General features: G+C 44.8%; 1 protein-coding gene across 3 annotated transcripts in view; it reads left to right on the top strand.

Annotated features, from left to right (window-relative positions):
* Positions 1–17779, top strand: part of LOC126298001 (elongation of very long chain fatty acids protein AAEL008004) — a 282289-nt gene that overhangs the window by 213208 nt on the left and 51302 nt on the right. For all 3 annotated transcript variants that reach the window (XM_049989319.1, XM_049989320.1, XM_049989318.1), the window contains exon 4: positions 13667–13742. In XM_049989319.1, coding sequence (XP_049845276.1) covers positions 13685–13742 — 58 coding nt within the window. In that variant the 5' untranslated portion in view covers positions 13667–13684. The remainder of the gene's footprint in view (positions 1–13666; positions 13743–17779) is intronic.

Genomic DNA, 17779 nt, shown 5'->3' on the forward strand with positions numbered 1-17779 from the left:
TTCTTGAGTTCCTGTTCGCATACATACAATCATGCACACATTTTTACAATCACTTGGAAGTATCTAGCCCATTTTAAATAACACTATACATGTTTTCGTTGCTCACTTTACTTCTTTGTTCGGGGATATATTGATAAACCCAACACAGGCGGCTAAAGGAGTCGTCTGGATTGACCTGACACACTGCTGCCTCGGTAGTGAGCAGCCGGAGAACCCAGCCCTTGATGACCTTTTTACAGAGTTCAGACTGTGTGAGATCGTAAAAACCGATCTGTGATTGATTTTCACTTTTTTGACTATAGTTTCCATTCAATTTGCTATCCTTCGCCCATCAGGGCCCACACTTCTTTTGCAATTCACAGAGAGATAGCCTGTCAGTTCTTTCATCGTCATTCAGACTTGTTCGACACTCCGCCACACTGTGTCATATGATGGTGCTTTTTTATCATGCAGTTACACCAGCTGGGTATGGATTGTTGCAACGTATTTATCCTTCAAATGTAGAAAACAAATTACTGCATTGCAAGACTATAGACGTCCACCTGAAACAAACAAAACATTCATTACATATCTTCATTTTCTCGAGGTGACTGTGTGATTACCTCCCTTAGTGTTTTTTTTCGTTTTAAGGTTGAACGAATGGGAGATGATGAAACTTGGTGCCGGCTCATAGCCTAGTCCTCCCGAATAGCCGCCAGGGTACCATCGAGCTTAAAACAGTACCGCATATACTCTCTCCGTAAGACACGACGGAGAGGTTTGATCTTTAATCTCGAATATGGCCGCAATGTCTGATGATTAGAAAGGATACACCACCACCTCTTCTTCCCTTTTTAGTCAAATACTAGCAACGAAAATTTCATCCGCCACTAGTACACGAACCAGCTACCTCCGATTCGATTCCCACGCCACAGGCTTGCAGATTGCCACGGATATTCACGTGGAGTAAAAATGGTACGTACAGCATGTTGCATCTACACCTAAACCTTCGAAGGCTTCTAGCTACGTTACTAAAATTTATACAAAATTGATTTAAACCTATTTGGGCACATTAAATTCACTGCCTGACAACGAAAGTGAAGGAGGATATGAAATGAAACTTCGCGGTTTAATAGGGTATGTGATGGTACGTCAGCGATTAGGAAATCAAATCAGATTTACAGAGAACTTGGCAGTATGAGCCCACTTATCAGTATGACGTTGCATCCCACTCCTCTGAGGTGGGTGCATGCACCCATTAGGTTAGGAAGAGTTTCAGACGTTGTATCTGGTCCTTGATAACGTGGATATTGGCAGTGGGACAGAGTTGAGGTCCGAGCTGATCCCATACATATTCTATCGGAAACAGATATGAGAATCTTACTGGTCGCGGGAGTACCTCAACATCAATCAGACAGAATGAGATTTTCACTCTGCAGCGGAGTGTGCGCTGATATGCGTCGGTAGCTCAGTTGGTAGAGCACTTGCCCGCGAAAGGCAAAGGTCCCGAGTTCGAGTCTCGGTCGGGCACACAGTTTTAATCTGCCAGGAAGTTTCATCAATCAGACAGTTCATAGCGACACGTGCTATGTGTGGACGAGCATTGTACTGTTGAAAAATAGCACCACGACACTCTCGATTGAGAGGTAAGGCATGAGGACGCAAGGTACCATACCTGTGAAGCACAGTTTTCCTGTCAGTGCTATCTCAGTTATTACCGGCCTTCACTTGTTGTCATACTCGATGGCGCGCTGCACCACGAGTCCAGTAATAACTCCGCTGTGGCGCTCCAAAACATTGTAAGAATGGACTGCCGCCATACTTGCAGACGTTGGTCACCCGGGCTAGTGCTGAAGCGCGGTTCATCACTGAATGCATTGTGTCGCCATTCGTCAACAGTCCATGCTTTCCAGTCAAGGCACGCCTCCAAGCAGTGCCGCCTGTGTTTTGGTGTTAACGGCGGCTTTCGCGTGGGAGAGTCATTTCCTCGTTGGGCTAGCGTTAGTCTCCGACCAGTGTCGCAGGGAGTCCATTACTTGTCCTCGGATGGCTGACGCAGATGTGAAGAAGTTACTACAATATGAGATCAAAAGTATCCGTACACATGGCTGAAACTGACTTACCAGTTCGTGGCGCTCTCCGTCGGTAATGCGGGAATTGAATATGGTGTTGGCCCACCCTTAGCCTTGATGACAGCTTCCATACTCGCAGGTATACGTTCAATCAGGTGCTGGGAGGTTTCTTGGGGAATGGCGGCCCATTCTTCGCGGAGTACTGCACTCAGGAGAGTATCAATGTCGGTCGGTGAGACCTGGCACGAAGTTGGCGTTCCAAAACATGCCAAACATAGGATTCAGGTCAGTGTTGAAAGATGCAATCGAAATCCCCGAATTGCTCTTCAACAGTGGGAAACAAGAACGTTCTTAAAACATCAATGTAGGCCTGTGCTGTGATAGTGCCACGCAAAACAACAAGGGGTGCAAGCCTCCTCCATTAAAAACATGACCACACCATAACACCACCGCCTCAGAATTTTTTTGTTGACGTTACACACGCTGGCAGATGACGTTCACTGGGCATTCGCCATACCCACATCCTGACATCGGATCGCCATATTGTGTACCGTGATTCGTCACTCCACACAACGTTTTTCCACTGTTCAATCGTCCAATGTTTACGCTCCTTACACCAAGCGAGGCGTCGTTTGGCATTTACCGGCGTGATGTGTGGCTTATAAGCAGCCATTCGACCATGAAATCCAAGTTTTCTCACGTCCCGCCTAACTTTCATATGGATGGATATAGATATGGTGGAAATGGGCGCTGTCTAACTTTCATAGTACTTTCAGTGCATCCTGATGCAGTTTGGAATTCCTGTGTGGTGGTCTGAATACATGTCTGCCTATTACACATTACGACCCTCTTCAACTGACAGCAGTCTCTGTTAGTCAACAAACGAGGTCGGCCTGTACGGTCCGGGCAATCGCAGAGGGTGGGCTTACTGGTAGTTGGGAGCTCCAATGTTAGGCGCGTAATGGGGCCCCTTAGGGATATGGCGGCTAAGGAGGGGAAGAAATCCAGTGTGCACTCCGTGTGCATTCCGAGAGGAGTCATTCCTGATGTGGAAAGGGTCCTTCCGGATGCCATGAAGAGCACAGGGTGCAGCCAGCTGCAGGTGGTGGCACATGTCGGCACTAATGACGTGTGTCGCTTTGGATCTGAGGAAATTCTCTCTGGATTCCAGCGGCTATCTGATTTGGTGAAGGCTGCCGGTCTTGCTTACGAGATGAAGGCAGAGCTCACCATCTGCAGCATCGTTGACAGAACCGACTGCGGACCTTTGGTGCAGAGCCGGGTGGAGGGTCTGAATCAGAGGCTCAGACGGTTTTGCGACCGTATTGGCTGCAGATTCCTTGACTTGCGCCATAGGGTGGTGGGGTTTCGGGTTCCGCTGAATAGGTCAGGAGTTCACTACACTCAGCTGGCGGCTACACGGGTAGCGGAGGCTGTGTGGCATGGACTGGGCGGTTTTTTAGGTTAGAAGGACTCGGGAAAGTGCGGGATGGGCTGCAATGTCAAAGGGTGCTTGGAAATTACAGGACGTTCTTGGATCAAGGAACAGTCGGAATTATAGTTGTAAACTGTTGTAGTTGCGCTGGAAAAGTCCCTGAGCTTCAAGCGCTAATAGAAAGCACAGAAGCTGATATCGTTATAGTTACAGAAAGCTGGCTAAAGCCTGAAATAAGTTCTGCAGAAATTTTTACGAAGTCTCAGACGGTGTTCAGGAAAGATAGATTAGGCAGAATTGGTGGTGGAGTGTTTGTGTCTGTCAGTAGTGGTTTACCTTGTAGTGAAGTAGAAGTAGATACTCCGTGCGAATTGGTATGGGTGGAGGTTAAACTTAACAGCCGAATTAAGTTAATAATTGGCTCCTTCTACCGACCCCCAGACTCCGATGATACAGTTGCGGAACAGTTCAGAGAAAGTTTGAGTCTCGTAACAAATAAATACCCCACTCATACGGTTATAGTTGGTGGGGACTTCAACCTACCCTCGGTATGTTGGCAAAAATACTTGTTCAAAACCGGTGGTAGGCAGAAAACGTCTTCCGAGATTGTCCTAAATGCATTCTCCGAAAATTATTTAGAGCAGTTAGTCCACGAACCCACGCGAATTGTAAATGGTTGCGAAAACACACTTGACCTCTTGGCCACAAACAATCCAGAGCTGATAGAGAGCATCATGACTGATACAGGGATTAGTGATCACAAGGTCATTGTAGCTAGGCTCAATACCATTTCTTCCAAATCCATCAGAAACAAACGCAAAATAATTTTATTTAAAAAAGCGGATAAAGTGCCACTAGAAGCCTTCCTAAAAGACAATTTCCATTCCTTCCGAACTGACTATGCGAATGTAGACGAGATGTGGCTCAAATTCAAAGATATAGTAGCAACAGCAATTGAGATATTCATACCTCATAAATTGGTAAGAGATGGAACGGATCCCCCGTGGTACACAAAAAAGGTCCGAACGCTGTTGCAGAGGCAACGGAAAAAGCATGCGAAGTTCAGAAGAACGCGAAATCCTGAAGATGGGCTAAAATTTACAGACGCGCGAAATTTGGCACGTACTTCGATGCGAGATGCCTTTAATAGGTTCCACAACGAAACATTGTCTCGAAATTTGGTAGAAAATCCGAAAAAATTCTGGTCGTATGTAAAGTACACAAGCGGCAAGACGCAGTCAATACCTTCGCTGCGCAGTGCCGATGGTACTGTTATCGACGACTGTGCCGCTAAAGCGGAGTTATTGAACGCAGTTTTCCGAAATTCCTTCACCAGGGAAGTCGAATGGAATATTCCAGAATTTGAAACACGAACATCTGCTAGCATGAGTTTCTTAGAAGTAGATACCTTAGGGGTTGCGAAGCAACTCAAATCGCTTGATACGGGCAAGTCTTCAGGTCCAGATTGTATACCGATTAGGTTCCTTTCAGATTACGCTGATACTATAGCTCCCTACTTAGCACTCATATACAACCGCTCGCTCACCGATAGATCTGTACCTACAGATTGGAAAATTGCGCAGGTCGCACCAGTGTTCAAGAAGGGTAGTAGGAGTAATCCATCGAACTACAGACCTATATCATTGACGTCGGTTTGCAGTAGGGTTTTGGAGCATATACTGTATTCAAACATTATGAATCACCTCGAAGAGAACGATCTATTGACACGTAATCAGCATGGCTTCAGAAAACATCGCTCTTGTGCAACGCAGCTAGCTCTTTATTCGCACGAAGTAATGGCCGCTATCGACAGGGGATCTCAAGTTGATTCCGTATTTCTAGATTTCCGGAAAGCTTTTGACACCGTTCCTCACAAGCGACTTCTAATCAAGCTGCGGAGCTATGGGGTATCGTCTCAGTTGTGCGACTGGATTCGTGATTTCCTGTCAGGAAGGTCGCAGTTCGTAGTAATAGACGGCAAATCATCGAGTAAAACTGAAGTGATATCAGGTGTTCCCCAGGGAAGCGTCCTGGGACCTCTACTGTTCCTGATCTATATAAATGACCTGGGTGACAATCTGAGCAGTTCTCTTAGGTTGTTCGCAGATGATGCTGTAATTTACCGTCTAGTAAGGTCATCCGAAGACCAGTATCAGCTGCAAAGCGATTTAGAAAAGATTGCTGTATGGTGTGTCAGGTGGCAGTTGACGCTAAATAACGAAAAGTGTGAGATGATCCACATGAGTTCCAAAAGAAATCCGTTGGAATTCGATTACTCGATAAATAGTACAATTCTCAAGGCTGTCAATTCAACTAAGTACCTGGGTGTTAAAATTACGAACAACTTCAGTTGGAAGGACCACATAGATAATATTGTCGGGAAGGCGAGCCAAAGGTTGCGTTTCATTGGCAGGACACTTAGAAGATGCAACAAGTCCACTAAAGAGACAGCTTACACTACACTCGTTCGTCCTCTGTTAGAATATTGCTGCGCGGTGTGGGATCCTTAGCAGGTGGGATTGACGGAGGACATCGAGAGGGTGCAAAGAAGGGCAGCTCGTTTTGTATTATCGCGTTATAGAGGAGAGAGTGTGGCAGATATGATACACGAGTTGGGATGGAAGTCATTACAGCATAGACGTTTTTCGTCGCGGCGAGAGCTTTTTACGAAATTTCAGTCACCAACTTTCTCTTCCGAATGCGAAAATATTTTGTTGAGCCCAACCTACATAGGTAGGAATGATCATCAAAATAAAATAAGAGAAATCAGAGCTCGAACAGAAAGGTTTAGGTGTTCGTTTTTCCCGCTCGCTGTTCGGGAGTGGAATAGTAGAGAGATAGTATGATTGTGGTTCGATGAACCCTCTGCCAAGCACTTAAATGTGAATTGCAGAGTAGTCATGTAGATGTACGCTTTTGTGCTATATGTGTCCGTTCACATTTCCACTTCACTATCACATCGGAAACAGTGGACCTAGGGATGTTTAGGAATGTGGAAATGTCGCGTACAGACTTATGACACAAGTGACAACCAGTCACCTCACCATGTTCGAAGTCCGTGAGTTCCACAGAGCGCCCCGTTCTGCTCACTCGTGATGTCTTAATGACTACTGAGGTCGCTAATATGGAGTACCTGGCAGTAGGTGGCAGCACAATGCCACCTAATATGAAACATGTATGTTTTTGGGGGTGTCCGGATACTTTTGATCACATAGTGTATGTGTTTGCGGCACAGTATGAGGATTCTCCAATTCGGTGGTCAGATGTAGACCAGAACGTTGACGATGAATATGCCTGGCCTCACGTTCCCTTGCAGTCGAACGTCAGGTGACTGCCATATGGATATTGTACGATTCGACCACCTGGCCAAATGAGGCCCTACGATGAGATCATTTTCAAACTCTGTCAGGTGCTGATAACGTCGTCTCACGCTAGTCCTTCTCAGTAATCATTCAACACCTGAAGTAGTCCACGACTCTTATATGCCCTACCAGGCCTGATAACAGCACTAAACACGAACAACATTACTGTACCATGCTAGGCGTTCTACCTGTCATAGAGAACGGCAGCTCTAATCATTTACATCCCCGCAAGTGGTGTGTACTTGTACGAAGATACCTTGATACCTGACCATGTTTTCTGCCTGCTTCATTTCTCTTTTTTCAGGTAGTGTGCATCAGCCACATGACAGAAAAAGTAATCTTCTATTTAAAACATTTTAACTCATCGCTGGAACTATCTGATAAAATAATTACATAAACTAGGTTCACAACTTCACAGAAATATTAAAGTTTCTTGCGTTTATCTTTATAATAAATATTCCTTTCACTTATTATTTTGTTCAAATGGCTCTGAGCACTATGCGACTTAACATCTGTGGTCATCAGTCGCCTAGAACTTAGAACTAATTAAACCTAACTAACCTAAGGACATCACACACATCCATGCCCGAGGCAGGATTCGAACCTGCGACTGTAGCAGTCGCACGATTCCGGACTGAGCGCCTAGAACCGCGAGACCACCGCGGCCGGCTATTATTTTGTTAAACGCGGAGGAAAAAAAAAACTTTATCTGAAACATGTATGAGGGCTATTTCTTCTCTAGGTCCTATCGGTAGCGAAATTAAGACCACAGCGAAAGTCCAATGAAGCTCTGCGCAGATATGTCGCGCAGTGTCTCTACCGTCGACCGTGTCACGTCGCACTTACGAGTTCTGAGGGCACAGTGAACACGTAAACGTGTCTGGGACAATAGTGTCTTATGCCACGTTTGAAATTCATGCTGTCATTCGATATCTTTATTTTGTGCGGTTCCACTTGATTTCATGCAGTCCACATAACGTAACTGTCATGTGTGGCAATAAAGTCCGACAACGGTGCTGAAACTTTGAAGCAGGACGTACAGACGTTTATGATCAGACGGTCGGGGAAGAAAGCGAGTAACAACCGATGATCTTGTTCAGCGAGTGGATAAGATAATTTGAGAATGTCAGTTCAGAACAGGAGGTGAATTCAGAACAAGCGAATGTGAATTCTTGCACAGGGAATTTTACAGACAGGTAAAATATGCAACTGTTACAACTCTCCATAAGAAAGATGGCAAGACAGACTTAATAGCCCAGTTTCCATACTGACATCTTTTTCAGAAATATTCGAAAAAGTAATGTACCTAAGCGTAGTCTCACATTTAAGTAGAAACAATCTGCATATCATATCACGGTCTGGATACCAGAAGAGCTGCTGGACCGAGATTGATATTTGTACATTCACTTGCCAAACAGTACAAGCCTTAAATAATAATATATCGTCAGTTGGTATTTTTTGTGATCTTTCCAAGGCGTTTGATTATGTAGCTCATGTTACTGTCTTAGGAAAACTCAAGTTTTATGGAATTCATGGCTCTACACACAGCTGTTTGAAACTTAACAAACAGAATGCGGAAGATTGTTCTGAGTAATTCACACAATGTCAAACCGGTAGAAAATTTAGTGACAGGGGAGAAAACACAAAGGGAGTCCCACAGGGTTCAATATTGGGTCCACCCATATTGATATATATAAAGAATTATAAAGCGATCCTCAGATGATGGACTCTCCCTAAATTTTGAAAAAAGACACTATATTTAGATGTGTACAACAAATAGTGGGGTCGCGCCAACAATTCATGTAGCACATGAGCAGGTATCAGTAAATACGATAGAATGCTCCGAATTTGATTAAAATTTGAACTGGAAGAAGCATAGTACTGAGCTTCTCAAATAGTAAAGTTCAGCTGCTTTTGCTCTTCGTGTGATTGCTAATCTTGGAAACTAACGAATCAGTCTCCTGACTTATTCTGCGTACTTCTGCTCAATAATGTCTCATATATTAATTTTCTAGAGTGACTGATTACTTAAAAAGAAAGAATTCATTGCACAAAAGTGAACTGTAAGAGTAATATATGGTGCTCGCTCATGGGTGTTGTGTACGTACTTGTTCAAGGAGGTAGACATTTTAACTGCCCTATCACAATACATACACTCCTGGAAATTGAAATAAGAACACCTTGAATTCATTGTCCCAGGAAGGGGAAACTTTATTGACACATTCCTGGGGTCAGATACATCACATGATCACACTGACACAACCACAGTCACATAGACACAGGCAACAGAGCATGCACAATGTCGGCACTAGTACGATGTATATCCACCTTTCGAAGCAATGCAGGCTGCTATTCTCCCATGGAGACGATCGTAGAGATGCTGGATGTAGTCCTGTGGAACGGCTTGCCATGCCATTTCCACCTGGCGCCTCACTTGGACCAGCGTTCGTGCTGGACGTGCAGACCGCATGAGACGACGCTTCATCCAGTCCCAAACATGCTCAATGGGGGACAGATCCGGAGATCTTGCTGGCCAGGGTAGTTGACTTACACCTTCTAGAGCACGTTGGGTGGCACGAGATACATGCGGACGTGCATTGTCCTGTTGGAACAGCAAGTTCCCTTGCCGGTCTAGGAATGGTAGAACGATGTGTTCGATGACGGTTTGGATGTACCGTGCACTATTCAGTGTCCCCTCGACGATCGCCAGAGGTGTACGGCCAGTGTAGGAGATCGCTCCCCACACCATGATGCCGGGTGTTGGCCCTGTGTGCCTCGGTCGTATGCAGTCCTGATTGTGGCGCTCACCTGCACGGCGCCAAACACGGATACGACCATCATTGGCACCAAGGCAGAAGCGACTCTCATCGCTGAAGACGACACGTCTCCATTCGTCCCTCCATTCACGCCTGTCGCGACACCACTGGAGGGGGGCTGCACGATGTTGGGGCGTGAGCGGAAGACGGCCTAACGGTGTGCGGGACCATAGCCCAGCTTCATGGAGACGGTTGCGAATGGTCCTCGCCGATACCCCAGGAGCAACAGTGTCCCTAATTTGCTGGGAAGTGGCGGTGCGGTCCCCTACGGCACTGCGTAGGATCCTACGGTCTTGGCGTGCATCCGTGCGTCGCTGCGGTCCGGTCCCAGATCGACGGGCACGTGCACCTTCCGCCGACCACTGGCGACAACATCGATGTACTGTGGAGACCTCACGTCCCACGTGTTGAGCAATTCGGCGGTACGTCCACCCGTCCTCCCGCATGCCCACTATACGCCCTCGCTCAAAGTCCGTCAACTGCACATACGGTTCACGTCCACGCTGTCGCGGCATGCTACCAGTGTTAAAGACTGCGATGGAGCTCCGTATGCCACGGCAAACTGGCTGACACTGACGGCGGCGGTGCACAAATGCTGCGCAGCTAGCTCCATTCGATGGCCAACACCGCTGTTCCTGGTGTGTCCGCTGTGCCGTGCGTGTGATCATTGCTTGTACAGCCCTCTCGCAGTGTCCGGAGCAAGTATGGTGGGTCTGACACACCGGTGTCAATGTGTTCTTTTTTCCATTTCCAGGAGTGTATATTCGCTATTGAAATTCTTCATAAATAATCGACCACAATTTGACTGATGTTATATCTACAACACTAGAGGCAAAAATGATATTTCTTATCCATTGTTAAAGCTGTCCGTGTCTCAGAAAGGAGTTAGTTCAATCAACAACAATTTCCTATCACTTGCCAAATACCATAAAATGTCTGACAGGTAGCAAAGCAAGTTTTAAATCTACCTTAAATCACTTCTCCATGACAACTCCTTCTATTCCATTGACGACTTTCTACGTATAAACTGGTAGCAAATAAAAAATAGTAGAAACTTCCCGAGGTCGGCTTCTACCAGTTTTTCCATTCGTCTGTGAAGAATTCCCATTACGTAGCCTTCAGTTTTAACAATCCGATCGTTACACTGATGAGTCAGACAATATGGCCACCTGCTTACTAACCTATTCACTCCTCTTTGGAACCTAATTCAGCAACGATTTAGCGTGGCTTGCATTTGACAGGTCCTTCTTAGGTTTCCGGAGGTATGTGGCACCAGATATCGAGGCACAGGTCACGCAATTACCATAAATTACGGGCCGGTGCTATGTGGGTACGGAGCTGGTGTCCGATAGTGCCTCACAAGTGTTCCACCAGGCTATGATCAGGTGAATTTTGTGTCCATGACATCAACGTGAGTTCACTAACATGCTCCTCAAACCACTGTACCACTATTCTGGTCTTGTGGCAAGGACCATTATCCCGCTGAGAGTTGCGATCACGATCGAAGAAGACATCAAGCATGAAGGGATCCCTTTGTCAAAGTCGTTTTCTTCGATTGTTTTCGTCATCTGCGGCCCGTACCGTCGCTAGGATAACTCATTCGTCTCTGCTCAGCTTATACAGGGCGAGGTCAGAAATAATAACTATATCGACGTGCGGTTTCCGCCAAGTTATAGAGAACAAAATGGTGAACGCGCAGGGTAGCCGCTCGGTCTGAGGCGTATTGCCACGGCCCGCGCGGCTCGCCCCGTCTGAGCTTCGAGTCCTCCCTCGGGCATGGATGTGTGTGTTGTCCTTAGCGTAAGTTAGTTTAAGTTACATTAAGTAGCGCGTATAAGACCTTACCACAAATTTCCTAATTTCTAATATGGCGAATTTCAGAAGTTCGCAAGTAATTTTTGTCGTTTTGAGTCGCCGAATTAAGACACACACTTTGGTCCTATAATACCTTACCACAACTTTCCAATATGGCGAATTTCAGAAGTTGGCAAGTAATTTTTATCGTATTTCGTCGCCAAATTATGACACATACTTTGTTTTTTTCTGAAATAACTGTACTTTTTTCTGCGTCATTTGAAAGAAGCTTCTAAGATAACTTCTGTGACATAATATGCATTGAACTTGGTCAACAGTGTTTCGGTAACAGCGCCGGAAACCACTGTCCCACCATCAGGAAAAGAGATTCTACAAATGTCTGGCCATTTTACCAAATGTATGCAAGCATATAACTCAGGTATGGTTCGTGTGTTTGTCACCACTGCTGTGGTATCAAGTGCAAAATATGTTGACCCTGAGCACTGCTACTCGCTTTAAAGTGGTTCTGGAAAAACAATGCTGCATGTTGAATTTCATCTGGACTTAACGGCAGCACAGGCCCGTATTATTAGGCATTTCGTGCTTTCGGGAGTCGTCGGTGTTTCCTAACAGACCTCTCATGCTAATTTTTGCCACAGATAAAATTACAGAAATGTTAAGCTTGGTGGATGTGCAGACCATTTAGAACGATTGTTCCAATGTCTAAATTTTCTCTTAAGAGTGTCTGTCATTATAGGTGCGGAATGGGAAGGACATTCGTCATGTTGGTACCACAATGATTGCGTTATGGGATGTCTTCCAGTAACTTTGGCGGCAGCATATCTTAGGAACCTGAGATACTTGAGTGTATTTAGATTTTCATTAATAAAACGGGGAACAATGATGCACGTCTTGAAAAACACTTACCAAGCGTTGATAGACCAAGAGCGTTGTTCTTACGCATTTCTTTGAGTCAGCGTGGATTTTCATCTGACGATTAGTGCGCATTGCGAAGACTCACTCGCCCATCGTTAGTAAACGATTCTTCTTCCTTCAACAAAACTATGCACAGATATGTTGCGTGACACTGCACTTTTCGTAGATAACATTCGGAGAACTGTAACCAATTTTGGAAGTCATTGCCATGAAGCTATAGAAGGAGCGAAATGTCGAGAGGATGAAATGCGATGGAATTTAGTGTTTGCAGAGCATCCGTTTGGTTGATTTCTCTCAGACTTCTGAGATGCCTCTTATTGACTTTGGATTGTGCGTTAACTGCTGCTAAAATGTTAGTTGTTTCATTTCTTTCTTTGGCTGCTCTTCTTTTTCCTCGGCGTAGTTTACTCTCGACTCTTCCAGTTTCTAGAACTTTTTTGTCTAACGTATGCAAAGACAGATTGTCAGTGCTTGGCACGATCTGGATATTCTTCAGCATACAACCGCACTTCTGTCCGAATAGTTCTCAACTGTCGTATACATTCTGAAGGCCCCAGTAGACGTATGAGCAAGTTATCTTATTGCTACAACAGTAGAACACACCTTCAAGCACACAGGTAAACACAAGAACCGTACTAGACTTACATTTGGTATAATAGGGCAGACGTTTTGTGGGACCTCTTCTCCTGACGGCTGGACAGTGGTTTGCGGAGCTGTTATCTTGATACTATTTAATCGAGTCTCATACAAGTTATGTCGTTGAAGTTCTCTTAGAAGATTCTTCAAAATGCCACAGAGAAAAGTATACAGCCTGTTATATTAGAAAAAATGAAGTCGTATCGTAATTTGGCGATCATAAACGATAACAATTACTTGCGAACGTCACGACATTCGCCATATTGTCCGCTATAACTTGGCGAAAACCGCACCTCGATATATTTATTGAGTCAGGATTTATCACGTGTCCACAACGCCGCCAGGCAGTATGCAATATCGCGGTCGGCAGTGGCAGTGTATATGACAAAAGAAGTAGGTAGGTTTGGTCATTGACGCTCAAACTTATTTTGTTGCTAGGCCACTCGCATTCTCTTTAACAACTCAAATTATTCGTTAATTGTAACTTATGTCAATCAGAACACTGGTACACGAGGGTTTCATTAGAGGAATGGTAGATCCGTTGACAAGTCAGAGGTGAATGGGATACATAATTTTGCTGTTCAACGATTAACACATTATATTATTAAGACTAAATGGTTCACATCTTTGTTGCAGGAAGGTTGACGCGAGACCATGGCTGCCATCCTCAGTTTAATAGACGATTTCCAGGACTTAATGGACAGACAAGGAGGTAACTATACAATACATCTATTAGCTTTTTTTATTAATTTATACTGTTTACGACAGCTGAAGAATGTGAATAGACACTAGGCATTTCATGTAGCGCGAAAAGGCTTCATTGCTTTCCATGCTATTCACTTTTTCGCAGATTTTTGTTATTGTAGTCTGCTGTGCTTGCTTGTTTCAAAATGTGTGATGAAGCATATATAGACAGGCCCATTGCAGGAGATTCTTGTAGCTCCTCAGAGCAGGTTTGCTAGCACGTTATAGATGTAACAACAAAAATGTTTTGTGAAGTATTTTAGTAATTGTGGTAGTGAATGTCGTGTTGCACTGTTGTGCTTGTTTGTTTCAAACTATACGACGAATGCCCTTTGTGGTAGCTACATATAGCCGATTAATCCATCTAGCACATGCCTCAGGTCTCTGTGGTCTGGGCCTCAAGAGCTCTACTACCCAGTTTTTCTAGGGAAAATTAGCCGTTAGCTGTTTGCGGTTGAAAATACTAATACTGCTTACGGTTTCGTACTTGTCATTGTGCTGCAGTTTTTAGAATATTTTTGAGCATTAGAAAAATTTATTAATTATAATTCTCCTTCACTAAGTCACAATTTACATATTAAATCTGGCACCCATCAAGGATTCGTTTCTGAGTCAAGGGTCACAGTTTGATAGTGGCTCTAACCTCTCCCACAAAATAACTTGCTGGCACCCTCACATTTACATACCGCAGATGCCTATGATTTTAATAACACAAGGTGTTCGGAAGTTCCCGCTACAGACTTTTAAGGCTTGTAGAGGAGTTGAGCAGACAACAGCCGATTCGTTTGATAGATGTGCAATAGGGTAGTCATGGTGAGGAGGGGGGGGGGGGGGGGGGGAAGTGCGCTTACATCGGATTGGCTGATGTCATTTGACGTCTATCCTCCCGCTCTGACTTGGTTCGAGCCTCATTCATGTGTCTGTGGCTGTTAGAGCAACATGGTTGAGTATACAATCGCAGAATACAACGACGTGATCCTTCATTTCATTTCATTTTTTTCATTTCATTTCCGTATGACGAAGCTCATGGTAATGGAAGAGTTGCTCGTCGCCTTTATCAACATCGTTATCTGCAACGTATGGCTCCACTGGGTGCCATTTTCGCCCCAATTAAGCAACGGCTTCGAGAAAAAGATACCGTGCCCGCCCGGTTAGCCGTGCGGTCTAACACACTGCTTTCCGGGCGGGAAGGCGTGCCGGTCCCCGGCACGAATCCACCCGGCGCATTAGTGTCGAGGTCCGGTATGCCGGCCAGTCTGAGAATGGTTTGTAAGACGGTTTTCCATCTGCCTCGTAGAATGCGGGCTGGTTCCCCTTAGTCCACCTCAGTTACACTATGTCGGCGATTGCTGCGCAAACACTGTCTCCACGTACGCGTACACCATAATTACTCTACCACGCAAACTTTTGGGGTTACGCTCGTCTGGTGTGAGACGTTCCCAGGGGGTCCACTGGGAGCCGTACGGCACTATAACCCTGGGTTCGGTTTGGGGCGGCGGTGGAGTGAGCGGACTGCTGTAGCATGTTGTGGGGTTGTGAACCACTGAGGCCTACGGTGAGGACGAAGCCTCTCCGTCTTTTCTAGGTCCCCAGTTCCATACAATACAATACAATACAAGGGGTACCTTTACCGCCCGCAGGCGTGACTGTGGTGCTCCAAGAAGACGCCGAACACTCGTAATGGAAGAGACTGTAGGGGCATGACGTTGAAGAGAACCCGTCAACGAGTACACGAGGAATTTCTTTAGTTGTTAAGAGGTAGAACTGTAAAATAAGTGATGTACTGGATCACAGCTAATATAATAGCCTACTTGTAAAAGTGGTCACTTTACCAACATGTTTTGAAATGATTGTAACACGGAAATGGTACGTTTCCGGACGTGGGTTCCTGTTTAAAATACGTAGTCACTCCATGCTACATATCCTGGAAGTTTTAAACGGGAATTTCTCAACACCCTGTGTAAAATTAAATACACAGGGTGATTTTTCTAAATGGGCACAAATTGTAGGAAATGATTCCTGAGAAGATTAGAAGCAAAAAAGGTCATGTGGAGAGATGGCTGAAAATGTTTTCCACTGGAGGTACACCACTTGAAGGTGGTGATCAAATATCTTCGGAAGAATAGATTTCAATGATTGAAAGGACCCTTTGGAACACAACAGGCAATGGGAATGTTCTGTGTGTTCTAGTGTTTTTGCTCCACACTCAAGAGGGCAGTCTGTTGGAGCATCATCATGTAGCAGCCACATTATCGTTCATCCACCAAAGGCGTGATCCCCAGGCCGCCGGGTAGACAGTCACTCGCGGGGGTGTACAAAGCTTCGCCTGTGATGTAGGGTATCCAATCGTCCCGTTTTTTGTGATTCCGCGACTAAAGCATTTTATGCTACTGGATGCATGATTTGCAGTTTGCTGCACAAGTACGAGGGCGTGCTGAATAGTAATGCCTCCGAATTTGGAGTCCATGTCCAATTCTGTTCTCAATATCGATTGAGGTATTACAATCGTGCATCTTACTCGGTCAGCTTTCCCACTTCTCTCACCAAGTTGTAACACTCTGCCGCTAGAGGGCTCCAAGTCGTAGCATGTAGCATGGAAGCTTGTAACGTAACTAAGACGGCGTGCTGAAAAATAATGGCTCCGAATTTTTTATTCTGTTCTCAAACCGAGGGCTTACAGCCATGCATGTTACTCGGTCGACTTCCCCCACTTCGCTTACGCACGTTGCAACCCTCTGCTTGGCTCCATAGGCTTTTCATCTGTTTCCGAAACTTAAAGAACGCTTCCGAGGACTTCGCTTTGATAGTGGCGAAGCGGTGCAAGCAGAGGTGAGGTTATGGCTCCGTCAGCAAAGAACAAAGTCAACCAGTCAACATTAACAGAATCAATAAACTGATCTCTCGTCAGGAGAAATGTATTCGCCGCGGCAACGAAGCGGGGAAGTCGACAGGGTAATATGCATGACGTTAATACTTCAACTGATACTGACAACAGCATAAAATATTCGAAGGCATTACTTTTCTGCACGCCCTCGTAAAAAGTGAGTTATCCTCTATTACAGGTTGTGGAGACACTGTAGAATGTACGTTGTGTGAATCAAACTTAGGTACTGGACATTGTTGAAGGTCTGACATCGTGAATCACGCTAAGACAAAGAAACATCGGATGAGTGTTCAGATGAAAATGTAAATAAAAAGTATGTCTGACTACGTGAACATTAAAAACAGTAACTGAAATGGATAAGCAGTTCACGTAATAAATATAAGAAAGATATTTCCATTACATGTGTGGTGTAATCGAGGGCGTCGTTGAGCGATAATGGAGTGCGCTAGCGGGCGACAGTGCAAAACCCGTTGGGTTTGTAATTTTGTTTTGTTTGAATACTTAAATCATTTGCATATGAAATTCATCAAATATATGGTAATTTACTCATACTTAACCATCATTTTTTCAAGGAAATTGCACGTAATTTAGTTTCTAATTACATAGGTGACATCTCTAGCAAGATACTAAAACAATGTTACGAGTCACATCTGTAATTAAAATATGTTATTGTCAAGCCGCTGTACAAAAAAGGGGACACCACAGATCTCAATAATTACTGGCCAGCATTGTCAAAAATCGTCGAGAAAGTAATGTCTCAAGAGTGGTTACCCATCGCAGCAGTAATCGGATACTTAGTAAATCAGAGTTTGGATTTCAAAAAGACTGTTCTACTGAAACAACAACATACAATTCCGCTGCCTACATAATAGAGTCTTTAGATTGTAGAATGTCACCAACAGGAATTTTCTGTGACTTATCCAAAGCATTTGATTGTGTGAACCATGACATTATGTTACAGAAATTACAATTCTATGGTATAAATGGAACATCATATCTTCAGAACAGGAAGCAGTAAGTCTCTTCATATAGTTTAAGTGACTTAAGGAAGTTTCCCACTTCATCAGACTGGGTTGCAATTACATTAGGTATTCCACAGGGTTCGATCATGGGCCTGTTCT

The sequence above is a fragment of the Schistocerca gregaria genome, chromosome X (genome assembly GCF_023897955.1).
Source record: "Schistocerca gregaria isolate iqSchGreg1 chromosome X, iqSchGreg1.2, whole genome shotgun sequence".
Taxonomy (NCBI): Eukaryota; Metazoa; Arthropoda; class Insecta; order Orthoptera; family Acrididae; genus Schistocerca; species Schistocerca gregaria.